The following is a 12,349-nucleotide window of genomic DNA, read 5'->3' on the forward strand; positions in this document are numbered from 1 at the left end:
TCTAATGCCTCATGTCCTTGGTGGATTTTTGATGCAGATTCGGAGCAGGCATCTGCTGTAGATTTCGCAGCAATAACTTTCCATAGCATGCTATTGAAAATGATATTTCATGCGCACCAAATGCGGTTTCTGCTTGCGGATGAAAAATAGCAGCATGCTTCATTTTACTGTGGTTCCCGCATGGACGGCTTCCATTGTAGTCAATGGAAGACATTCGATCCATGGCCTGTCCACGGGGAAAAAAAAGTGTACTGCGCATGTTCGCCAGCGCAACAACCGGCACTTCCGCACACATCCACAGTACAGAACTTCAAGACACGGACAGGTATGCAGGGTCACCGGCCGTGGGCACAGGCAGAATCTGTGCAGGATTTCCCATGTGGAATCCGTGCGTGCCTGTAGACATGAGGTCTAAGCCTGTTTGTTCTTAGATTTTGGACATCTGGCATGTTTCACTTAAAGGGTGAAATCAGTTGTGGGTCTACATCAAAATCAGCACTGAATGGTGTGGATTTAGGTACTGATTTACACAAAAATCCACTATGTGTGAATGTACCCTTGTGAATTTAATTTCATCGGGGGGATGTTATTGCCAGTGGAAGGCAGAACATAAATTGATGTAGCTGCTGCACAAGGCCAGCATGCAGTGACACAATTTATCACTGGTGGTCAAAAACAAGAATTTAAACAATACCCCAATTGAATTTACCATGACACTATAAAAGAAGCATAGACACTGGAAATCACATGTTTATTCCTCTCCAGGAAGAGAAGAGCTATCCAGGATAAAGACTATGTCACTTGGTTTCCTGATTGGTACAGCTATTCCTCTGTATACAAGGTTTTCTGTATTTCTTGGAGTGCACCAAATATATTGTGACTGGCATAAACAGTGCAGTCTCCTTTATCTACGGTTCATGTGCAACTACATTCCATAGCGGTTAGCATATTTGCACTCATGCCAATGTATTTAAGCCCTGAAAGTCAGTGATAATGAACTGTGAACAAATAGTACGTGACTTTTTTGCATTTACATTGCACATTATCACTCATAATGAACAAATTCATTTGAATAAATTCTGAGCTATATTCGCCTTGTGTAAATGGCCGTGTTGGCACTTTGTGATGAATAAGTGGGTTTTGGGTTGCAGTTTCTAAAAAGTTTGCCAACACTGTGCTATAGGATGTTTACAGGATAAAAATGCTGAATTGCTTAAAATGAGGTTGAGATGGATGAACTTTTAAATTCCTATTTTGTGTTTGTTTTCTCTCAGAAAGTAAATGTAGCATCGGCTGATCTTCCCTGTGCTATTAGGGGAATAAAAGAATGCAGGCTATCTTTTAGCAGAGAGATGGTGAGGGAACAATTAGCTATTTAAGTCTCCAGGTCCAGATGAATTACTTCCTAGGATACTGAAGGAAGCAGCAGAGGTAATTCTTGAACCACTTACTGTAATCTTTGACAAGCTTGAACAGTGGGCAGCAACTAACAGAATGGTATTTAACAGGGAAAAATGCAAAGTCCTACATCTGGGCAAGAACAATGAAAAAAAGCACATACAGAATGGGAGGAATTGGGCTATGCAGCAGCACATGTGAAAAAGACTTTGGCATACTAATAGATCATAGACTGAACATGAGTCAACAATGTGATGCAGCAGCCAAAAAGGCAAACACAATTCTGGGGTGTATTAAGAGAAAGATTCCTTAGTCAGATCTCATTTGGAATTCTGTGTCCAGTTCTGGGCACCCAATTTAAAATAGACATCAACAAACTGGAGCAAGTTCAAAGAAGAGCTGCCAGGATGGTGAGCGGTCTGCAAATCATGTCCTATAAGGAATGGCTATAGGATCTGGGAATGTTTTGCTTGCAAAAAAGAAGGCAGAGTGGAGACTTAATAGCTCAATGGAAGTTTTGAAACAGACTGGACAGACATCTATCTGGGATGATTTAGTGAATCCTGCATTGAGCAGGGGTTGGGACCCAATGACTCTGGAGGTCCCTTTGAAATCTACAATACTATGATTGTATAAGAAAGAAGGGTGTCTTCTCCAGCATGTTTCTTCATCCATGGGAAAATAGATGTATAGAGGTGGAAGTAGAAGAGGGGGATAATATGACCAGAGGCAGGGGAGGGGCTACTTAACATCTCTTCCACCCATCACTAACCCCAGCTATTCTATAAGGATGTCAGAACCAGCCGGACGACACTCTTAGGCCTGACCCTGAGAAATGTGGGCCATCACCTTTAGGCACTTTGAAGTATATGAGTGCTTTTATGCTGTAAAGATTGTCGCATAGCTTACCTCAAATTACTGGGTGGCCACATTCTTTGATCACTGCTACAAGGTCAAAGTGAGAAATCTCATTCCAGCAGTGAAGAGGAACCATAAAATGTAGCACCATCAGGACAGACAGTTAAGCAGCTTGAGCAAAGCATTTCCCAATGGCTGCGGGGATGCATCAACGATGGATCGCAGCTCTGTGGCTCATGGCGGATGAGGAGGAAGCCTCAGCAGCAGCACCACTGGTGACAGGGAAGTCCAACAGAAGTGTGATATAATTTTTCAGCCCACTGCAACAGCACAGAGTTGGACTGACAGTCACAGGCAGCACTTATCCATCATGGTCCAAGAGTATATCAGCTTCCACATGGATTTATTCAGATATAGCATTGGCCCCTTCTGGCTGTCTAAGCTGGATGAGTGGCCAAAGCTTGCACAACATGTTTTAGAGGTGCTCGCCTGCTCGCCCCGCTGCCAGTGGGCTACTAGAAAGGGTCTGGCTGTGATAACTGACAGATGGATCAGCCTGTACACAAAGTGGATCACCTGATGTTTATAAAGAATGACCCGGTATGGATTTCACCAGACTTCTGCACCAGTACTTCATGCATGAGAGAGAAAGCAGATGGCTTAATCCATCTAAGCTCAAGACCAAGTATAACATACCAGAGACACAATTCCTACAAATTGCACAGGCACTTCGGTTTTTCAAGAATAGGTTTAGAGATCTCAGTGGAGAGGCAGGCAAAACGGACTTTGATGCCATAATCGCACAACCAATAGGAAGATTCTCATTATCTACACTACAAAAGGCTCCTCCCCGCTGTGACGTGCTTGTTTTGGCCCCGCCGCGTCGCGGCACGCGTCATTGGCAAATTTTTTGTCAGGCAGGCAGAGAGAGAGAGAGAGAATAACAGAGCTGGTAGCCCAACATAAACACCTATGAAACATGGAATGAGTGGAGACAGAAAGACACAAAGAAAAAGCAACAAAAACATTTTTCAAAAAATGGCAGATTTTTCTCCAGTCACACTACACCGACCAAGAAATCAGAAAGATAGTGACTTCCTTTCAATATTACAACCTAGTATCTAATGGAGGATGCTAGAGACTCTCTGGGAAGACTAAAAATCAGCAGAGGGCAGGATAACGGGACAGACCGGAATGGAATGTGAGATGTAAGATAGTGTCTGGACGGGGACGGGATGAGAAGAGGAAGACGGAAAAATTAAAAGTAGCCCCTCCTGGTTGTTTCCCTTCTTACTTTTGTGTTTTTTTCTTTCCCTATTTTTTGTTTTGTTTCTTTTTGCCTAATTTGAAATAAATGCATTTATACGAAGATAATGGGAGGATTGAAAGTGACGGGTAATACATAATAAGGAAATAGTACAAGGGATCAATATGTTTGATGTTTAATATTTTATTTCCCAAGGGAACAATGTAAGTTATTTCTGTAAATACAAAGTTTTTGAAAAATATCATTGTATTGTTCCTGGATGTAATTTATTTATGTGTTTTTTTTCTTTTTTTGAATTGTAATGGAAAAATGTTTACAAAAGCTCAAAATAAAAAAGATCTTTTGAAAACAAGCACCACAACTGTTGCTCCCCTAAGGGCTTATTTACAAGAGCATATGTTGTCCCCTTGTCAGCAGCCAGCAATGGAGGGGGCGGGACGGGGAGGAGATTAGCCCTACCCCCTCCCATTGCAAACAGCCGGAGGGGAGGAGAGAGGCAGAGAGCCGAAGAGGGGGAGGGAAGGGAAAAGACAGCTCAGAAAACGGCGGCCAATATATGCTCCTATGAATAAGCCCTTAGGGTGGTTTCACACAAGCAATAAATTTGCATGATTTTCATGTGATACGAGAGTGAGTAAAAGCGCATAATTATGAAACCAATGATTTTCAATGGTTTCTTTTACATCTGCGATGTTTTCACTCATGGAATGTTGTGAGAAAAATAAATTGCGGCATGTACCTTCTTTCTGCATAGTGCGATTTTTTATTTTTTTTTTAAATCTCCCTATGGAGCTTCCTATTTATTGCAAAGCAAAAACTTTCAATTTTCATGCAATGCGTTTTTAACATTAGAAACTCCTATTGAGTTTCACGCTAAAAAATTGCAGCAAAGCCACACTAGAAAATCGTGTGGGAAAATTGCAACCAGCAGTGTTTTTGTGAGAAAAATCAGCGCTGACGCTCAAAAATTGAGTAAAAAATTATGCGAGATAGTCCATAAAGTAGCATCAACGGCAGATTTTTGTATAAAAGGGAACTTTAATCCATTATGGTTCCAATAACATACATAAATAGAATTCACAGCAGTGGCGACGTTTCAATCCATGTCAGACCTTTCTCAAGCCTATCTGCTACTACTCACACTACAAGTCTGTAGTTTGAGTAGTAGAAAGGTCCGACATGGATTGAAACGTCGCCGCTGCTGTACTGCTGTGAATTCCATTTATGTATGCTATTGGAACCATAATGGATTAAAGTTCCCTTTTATGCAAAAATCTGCCGTTGATGCTGCCTCTTACTTTATGGACTATCTGGCAAATGGACTCTTCTGGGATCCAGCCTGCTGAGGCGTGACATCACTGTGGCTTGGATTGTCGTAAGACGCTTGCCCTTTTTATTGAGTGTTGCTGTGTATCTATGCTTTGTGATATAAAAAATGATGCGGTTTTGCCGTAATTTTCTTTCTGCGATATCGTAATCACCCGCGTAAAACTACGCTTAGTGTAATTTTATGCTGCAGATTTTCAGTGTGCATTCCAGCTCTTCAAATGAGGGGGAAGGGGGTGTGAATTGCCTGCCAAAATCTGCCTGTTACAAGTGGATTGTTCCATAGATTGTGGTGCGGATCCATGCATGTAAACCTAACAGACAAAATGACCTAAGAATAAGCAGTTATCCTTACCTGTATTGACTTTGTTTGATTATCAACTGGCATGACAAGGACAATTATCTCTGATTCCACACTGAGGTACCCAAACACATCACACTGGGGTACAGATATGTGAAGTCGAATTTTCTGAAGTATATCCAAGATACTTATAGGCCATTTTTTAGTTGCCTGTTAAGAAACAAATTACTATAATACATACATATAGTAAACAGTCAAAAGTTATAGAACGCATCCATTTTTCCAGTTATTTTTTACTTTAATATACTTCAAGTCCAGGAAATAACATGAAATAGCTAAAAAATAAATTAAAAACAAAAATATTCAGCAATTGTAACCTAAAACGCAACACTAGTCTGAATTTGTGATTTTAAACAAAGGGCTTCTCTAAGAGAATACATCAAGGACAGCTGATCTGCTGCACAGAAAGCTAATTATTGTTTGAAATTGGATACAAACTATTCCTACAGGTATCTTTACTTTTGTAGATTACTTTATAACCCTCTGATTCTATGTAAGCAGTGCTGGAACAGATTTCAGGCCTCTTTCACATGGGTGTTGCGATTTTCGGCGACCCACATCGTGGCCGAAAATCGTATGAACGGAGGAAAGCCATGACCAAGTTACGGCCAAATCTTCTGTTTTCTCGCTCGTTTACACAGCCAGACTGCAGCATATAGCAGCAATAGAAGCTCCCTTAGAAGCCTATGGGAGCAGCTGACAAGGGGAGGGGGAGGGACTTTAGCAACGCGAGCCGCTGCTAAACTTTCTCCCCCTTCCCTTTTCTGACAGCTCTCATAAGCTCCCATACGAGACTATGGCAGTGGTTCCCAACCTTTTTTGCACAAAGGATTGGCTTCAAGCAAGACCATTTTTCCATGGCCCAGCAGGGCGGGGTGGGAGTGTGGCAGGGACGAGGCTTTGGTTATATGGGGGCGTGGTTATGGAGGGGGTTGGAGTTTAGTGCATAATTATCATTTAATTATGACATTTATAATGTGAATGTGACTCAACTGATCATAGTTTCAGAATGAGTGGGAGCACTGGGCTTGTTTCCCTGCAACAAGACGGTCCCATCTAGGGGTGATGGGAGACAGTGACACCCGAAGGGTGTTCCTTATGTAGATTTTAACTGCTTTTAAATGCAGAAATGCTGCAGAATTTGTCACAATAGCCAGAATTTGAGCACATTCAGCGGCATTTCTGCCACATGTAAACATACCCCAGCGGTCATAGTGACCCCCAGAGTGGCCCCAGTGATAACAGTGACATCCCACAGCGACCCCAGCGGTAACAGTGACATCCCACAGCAGCCCCAGTGGTAACAGTGACAGCCCACTGAGCGGCCCCAAGCGGAAGTAGTGACAGCCTGCAGAGTGGCCCCATCGGTAACAGTGGCATCCCACAGTGCTCCCAGTGGTAACAGCGACAGCCCAGAGAGGGGCCCAGCAGAAGTGGTAACAGCCCGCAGAGCGGCCCCAGTGGTAACAGTGACATCTCGCAGTGGCCCCAGTAATAATAGTGATATCCCGCAGTGGCCCCAGTAGTAATAGTGACATCCCACAGTGGCCCCACTAGTAATAGTGACATCCCACAGTGGCCCCAGTAGTAATAGTGACATCCGACAATGGCACCCAGTACTAATAGTGACATCCCACAGTGGCCCCAGCAATAATCTCCCATCCCTTCGCCCGAAAATCAGGGTTGTGCTTATTATCAGAGTAGGTCTGATTTTTGGGGAAACATGATAGATATCACAGAGCATCCAATCCCAGCAGTTCTACTGAAGTATGTATTTGGGAAAAGTGGCTGTACCTGAGATTAGCATGACATGTACGTCTGTCATCGATCTCAAACCTCATTCATGGCAGAATATATATATATATATATATATATATATATATATATATATATATCCACCATGAATGAGGTTTGAGATTCCATGCCGTGTGTATGAATATATATATAATATACACACACACATCATGGAACATGAGGGGGTTAATTTTTTAGATATCTATTTATTTGATTTCATGGAAAAAAACATATACCTCAGCAAATCTGTCTAACTTTTCTTTGTCATATAGGATCCTTAGAACTCCGGCACATAAAGGACAGCATGCACCTGTATGGAAAAACATCACTTTATAGTTAATCCTCAGCAAGCATTTCTCATGTAAATGTTAATAATCCTCTATAATATGGCAAACAATCTGCTACAAAGTATACAAAAATGTAAATTTGGACCGAGGCACATAACAATGTATATGTATATTCTCTCTAACATAGCAACATAGTATGTACTCGTAGAGCCGAAAAAAGACGTCTGTCCATCCAGTTCAATCTATTACCTCCCAATGTTCATCCAGATAATGTTAAAAAAAAAATGAGGTAGAAGCCAATTTTTCCCGTTTTAAACCCTTAGTGACCAAGCCTGTTTGCTTCTTAATGACCTGTGCAAATTTTGGAAATCTACGTATCATTTCAACATAGAATAACTCCATAAGGCCTCCTTCACACGGGCGACAAAGTCACGCGATTTTGTAGCATTGCTATGATGCTACAAATCGCATGTATGAGAAGCCCATGGTTTCCTATGGGTTCCTTCACACATGAGATGTTTTGTAGCTTGCTACAAAACAACACACAAACCTCGCAGGTCCCGCGATATGCCCGCGACACGCGAGGTTTTGTAGCCCATGTTTCTCTATGGAGCCTTCCTCTCTGTTGCATCGCATTGCACGAAAACGCGGTTTGCATGCAATGCGATGCAACTTTGATAGTAGCAGATTTTACAAAGTCGCGTGATTTTGTAGCGTCACAAGCGACTTTGTAGCGCTCAAAATCGCGGTATTGCTGCGAGAAAATCACAGCGATATCATACGGTGCAGCAATGCGATATCGCTGCGATTTTCTCGCAGCGATGCGGTGTCGCCCGTGTGAAGGAGGCCTAAAGGCTCTGCATATCCAAGTAATTCTGACATTGCTTTTTCGCCACATATTGTACTTCATTTAGGTGGTAAAAAAAGACAAATTTTTTTGTACATTTATTACAAGTGCCAAAATTGGGAACATTTTGAAACAATTGTCATGTTTTTCACATTTTTAACTGCAATATCTCAAATATGCGCAAACATACTGTAGAAATGTTTGATAAGATATATATTTCTATCTGTTTACTTTATTCTGGACACACATTGAAAAAAACTTTCGTTTTTTTTAACCATTTAGGAGATGTACAAATTTTACATTAAAGGGGTTGTCTCGCGAAATCAAGTGGGGTTATATACTTCTGTATGGCCATATTAATGCACTTTGTAATATACATCGTAGCTCCGCCACATGACGTGTGTCGGTTCCAGCCTCCTGATTGGCTGGAATCGGCACGTGACGGGGGCGGAGCTACGCGATGACGCGTACAAGGGGGCGGAGCCAAACGCCGATGCTACCGAGCGGAGCCGAAGGGAGAAGACCGCACAGCGCAAGCGCGTCTAAAAAAGCAAGAAGACACCGAAATTAGACGGAACCATGGCGACGGGGACGCTAGCAACGGAGCAGGTAAGTGAATAACTTATGTATGGCTCATATTTAATGCACGATGTATATTACAAAGTGCATTAATATGGCCATACAGAAGTGTATAACCCCACTTGATTTCGCGAGACAACCCCTTTAATTATTAACATTTTGAGGAACATTTTGTTTTCCTACACGAAGCCAAGATTGCAAAGGCTCATAGGTGTCAGAATGATAGATACCCCCACAAATTACCCCATTTTAAAAACTACACCCCTTAATGTATTCACTGAGGGGGATCAGGAGTATTTCGACCCCACAGTTTATTTTCAGGAGTTAATGCAATTTAGAGGAGAAAAAATAAAATGTTATATTTTTGCAAATATGTCATTTTAAAGACAGTTGTTTTTTCTATAGTGCACGTGAAAATGAGGATTTGCACCCCAAAATGGATACCCCTGTTTGTCCTGTGTTCAGAAAAATACCCATTGTGGCCCTAATCTTGTGTCCGTATGCACAACGGGGCCAAAACCGAAAGGAGCAGCCGGTGGCTTTCAGAACAGAAATTTTCCCTGAAATTGATTTAGGCCCCATTGCCCACTTGTAGAGTCCTTGAGCTGCCACAACAATGGAGAACCTCCAGAAATGACCCCATTTTGAAAAGCAGACCCCATAACGAAGTCATCTAGCGGTGTACTGCATATTCTGCCCCCACTGTTTTTGAAAGAATTTAAGCAAAGCAGAAAAAAAATTATGATTTTCGTTTTTTTGGCAATTGTGCCATTTTAAAAACAGGTTTTTTTTTGTACAGCACACATATAGATGAAGACTTTTACCCCAAAATAGATACCCCCCATTTGTCCTGTGTTCATAAACATATCCATAGTGGCCCTAATCTTATGTCCATATGCACAACGGGGCCCAAATCAAAAGGAGCATTAAACTTCAACTGTTTTTTAACTTTTACATGATCTCCACTATCCATTGGATAAAGGGGATCACAAGACTTGGGATCCCTCATTACAGCCCTCAATCACTGCTCCAGGCTCTCAGCGACCTTTACTACCCAGGAGCAAGGAGATTTTAAATTTCCTAGGCCCTCCCCAGCTTCTGCGCTTATGTCCCAGATTTTGCCGACAGGCGCATGCGCTGAAACTGGGGAAAGGTCTGCGGCTAAGGATCCCGTCAGGGGTCATTGCCGGAGGCCTTCAGTAATCTCACATGCCCTCACAGATCAGATCATAGAATAGAATGAAAAGGGACCTCTAGGGTCATCTGGTCCAACCCCCTGCTCAGTGCAGGATTCACTAAATCATCCCAGACAGGTCTGTCCAGCCTTTGTTTGAACCCTTCCATTGAATGAGAACCTCCCGTGGTAACCTGTTCCACTCATTGATCACCCTTGCTGCAGAAAGTTTTTTTCTAATATCTAATTTTGTGTCTCCTCCCTTTCAGTTTTATCCCATTACTTCTAGTCTTTCTTTGTGCAAATGAGAATAGGGCTGATCCCTCTGCAGATATTTGTAGACAGCCTTTAAGTCTGCTCTCAGCCTTCTTTTTTGCAAGATAAACATTCCCAAATCCTTTAACCGTTGTTCATAGGACATGATTTGCAGACCGCTCACCATCTTGGTAACTCTTCTAGGAACTTGCTCCAGTTTGTCTATGTCTGTTTTAAAGTGGGATGCCCAGAACTGGACACAGTATTCTGACTAAGGAAGAGTAGAGGGGAAAATTACCTCATGTGATCTAGACTCTATGTTTCTCTTAATACATCCCAGAATTGTGTTTGCCTTTTTGGCTGAGGCATCACATTGTTGACTCACGTTCAGTCTATGATCTATTAGTATACCCAAGTCTTTTTCAAATGTGTTGCTGCTTAGCCAAATTCCTCCTATTCTGTATGTGCTTTTTTAATTTTTCTTGCCCAGATGCAGGACTTTGCATTTCTCCTTGTTAAATACCATTCTGTTAGTCACCATCCACTGTTCAAGCTTTTCTAGATTTTTTGAATACTCTCTCTCTCCCCTAGTGGTAGCTATCCCTCCTAGCTTTGTGTTGTTGGCAAATTTGATCAGCTTCCCATTAATTCCCTCCTCCAAATCATTTATAAAAATGTTGAACAACACTCGGCTTAGGACAGAGCCTTGTGGTACCCCACTTGATACATTCTTCCACTTGGATGTGCAGCCGTTTATGACCACTCTTTGAATACGATCACTCAGACAGTTCTGAATCCACCTCACAGTTGCCTTGTCAATCCCATATTTGGTCATTTTTTAAAATAAGTATGGTATGAGATACTTTGCCAAATGCTTAACTAAGGTCAAGATAAACTTTATCCACCACATTTCCCTGATCAACCCAGTTGGTGATAGCGTCATAGAAGGAAATTAGATTAGTCTGGCATGACTTGTTTGTCACAAACCCATGCTGGCTCTGGTTAATTACTCCATTTTCATCCAAGTACTTGCATACATGCTTTTAATTAATTTGTTCAAAGATCTTTCTCGGTATAGAAGTCAGGCTCACAGGCCTGTAGTTTCCTGGATCCACCTTCTTCCCTTTTTTGAAGATGGGGACGCTTTTGAAGATGCTCTACCGATGGAGCTATCCAGACTCTGAAAAAACATGCATTTTGGTACAGCTCTCAGTAAAATTAATTGAAAATATATAAATACAAAACATAATATCTGCTTGACCAGTCTTGTTTCTTACAGAGCCATGCTGGCTCTGGTTAATTACTCCATTTTTTATCCAAGTACTTGCACTCATGCTGTTTAATAATTTGTTCAAAGATCTTTTTCTGGTATAGAAGTCGGGCTCACAGGCCTGTAGTTTCCTGGAACTACCTTCTCCAGGAATTTTCATAGATTATGGCGAGTGGTTCAATTACCTCCGCTGCTTCCTTTAGTATCCTTGAATGTAATTAATCTGGACCTTGAGACTTGAATTCATTTAAGTTAGCTAAGTGTTTTCTCACCATCTCTCTGCTTATAGATAGCTTGTATTCTTTTATTCCCCCAATAGTACAGTGAAGATCAGTTGATGTTCCATTTACTTTCTGAGAGAAATCAGATGCAAAATATGAATTTAAAAGTTTGGCCTTCTCAACATAATTCTTAACCAATTCACAATTTTCAACTTGTAAGCATCCAATGGCATCTTTGACTTTTCTTTTGCTTTTGACATACTCTCCAAATCCTTTTTTATTGTTTTTGGCCTCTGTTTCAAGCCTCAATTCATTACTAGCTTTAGATTTTCTGACACTTGCCCTATAGTTTCTGCAGACCACATTATATTTTTTCATGTGTGCAAGTTCTTTGTTCATCCATCCTGGACTCTTTAAATGCTTCCCATTCTTCCTTCTTTTAGGGATTGTTAACGATTCTACTTTGAGAATCTCATTTCACAATATTTCCCGCCCTTCTTGGACATTCCTGTCCTTAACAGCATCCAACATTAGATTCTTCCTACCCTCTTTCTGAGTTCATTAAAATCTGCTTTCTGAAATCCAACTTTGAGGTCTGAGTCTTCTTAGGTCTTCCTCCCCTTTTTATCCAAAATTCAAACATAGCATGATCACTATCTCCTAAGGTCCCGGACACTCTTACTTTCTCAACCATTTCCTCTCTGTTGGTAAG

The 12,349-nt window shown here is 41.5% G+C and overlaps 1 protein-coding gene across 1 annotated transcript in view; it reads right to left on the reverse strand.

Moving 5' to 3' along the window:
* The window catches only part of RECK (reversion inducing cysteine rich protein with kazal motifs), a 247,826-nt gene that overhangs the window by 3,902 nt on the left and 231,575 nt on the right, over positions 1-12,349 (reverse strand). Inside the window, exons 19-20 of the mRNA XM_066579140.1 lie at positions 7,241-7,314; positions 5,205-5,360 (exon numbers count right to left, since the gene is read on the reverse strand). Coding sequence (XP_066435237.1) covers positions 5,205-5,360; positions 7,241-7,314 — 230 coding nt within the window. The remainder of the gene's footprint in view (positions 1-5,204; positions 5,361-7,240; positions 7,315-12,349) is intronic.

The sequence above is a fragment of the Eleutherodactylus coqui genome, chromosome 9 (genome assembly GCF_035609145.1).
Source record: "Eleutherodactylus coqui strain aEleCoq1 chromosome 9, aEleCoq1.hap1, whole genome shotgun sequence".
NCBI classification, from domain to species: domain Eukaryota; kingdom Metazoa; phylum Chordata; class Amphibia; order Anura; family Eleutherodactylidae; genus Eleutherodactylus; species Eleutherodactylus coqui.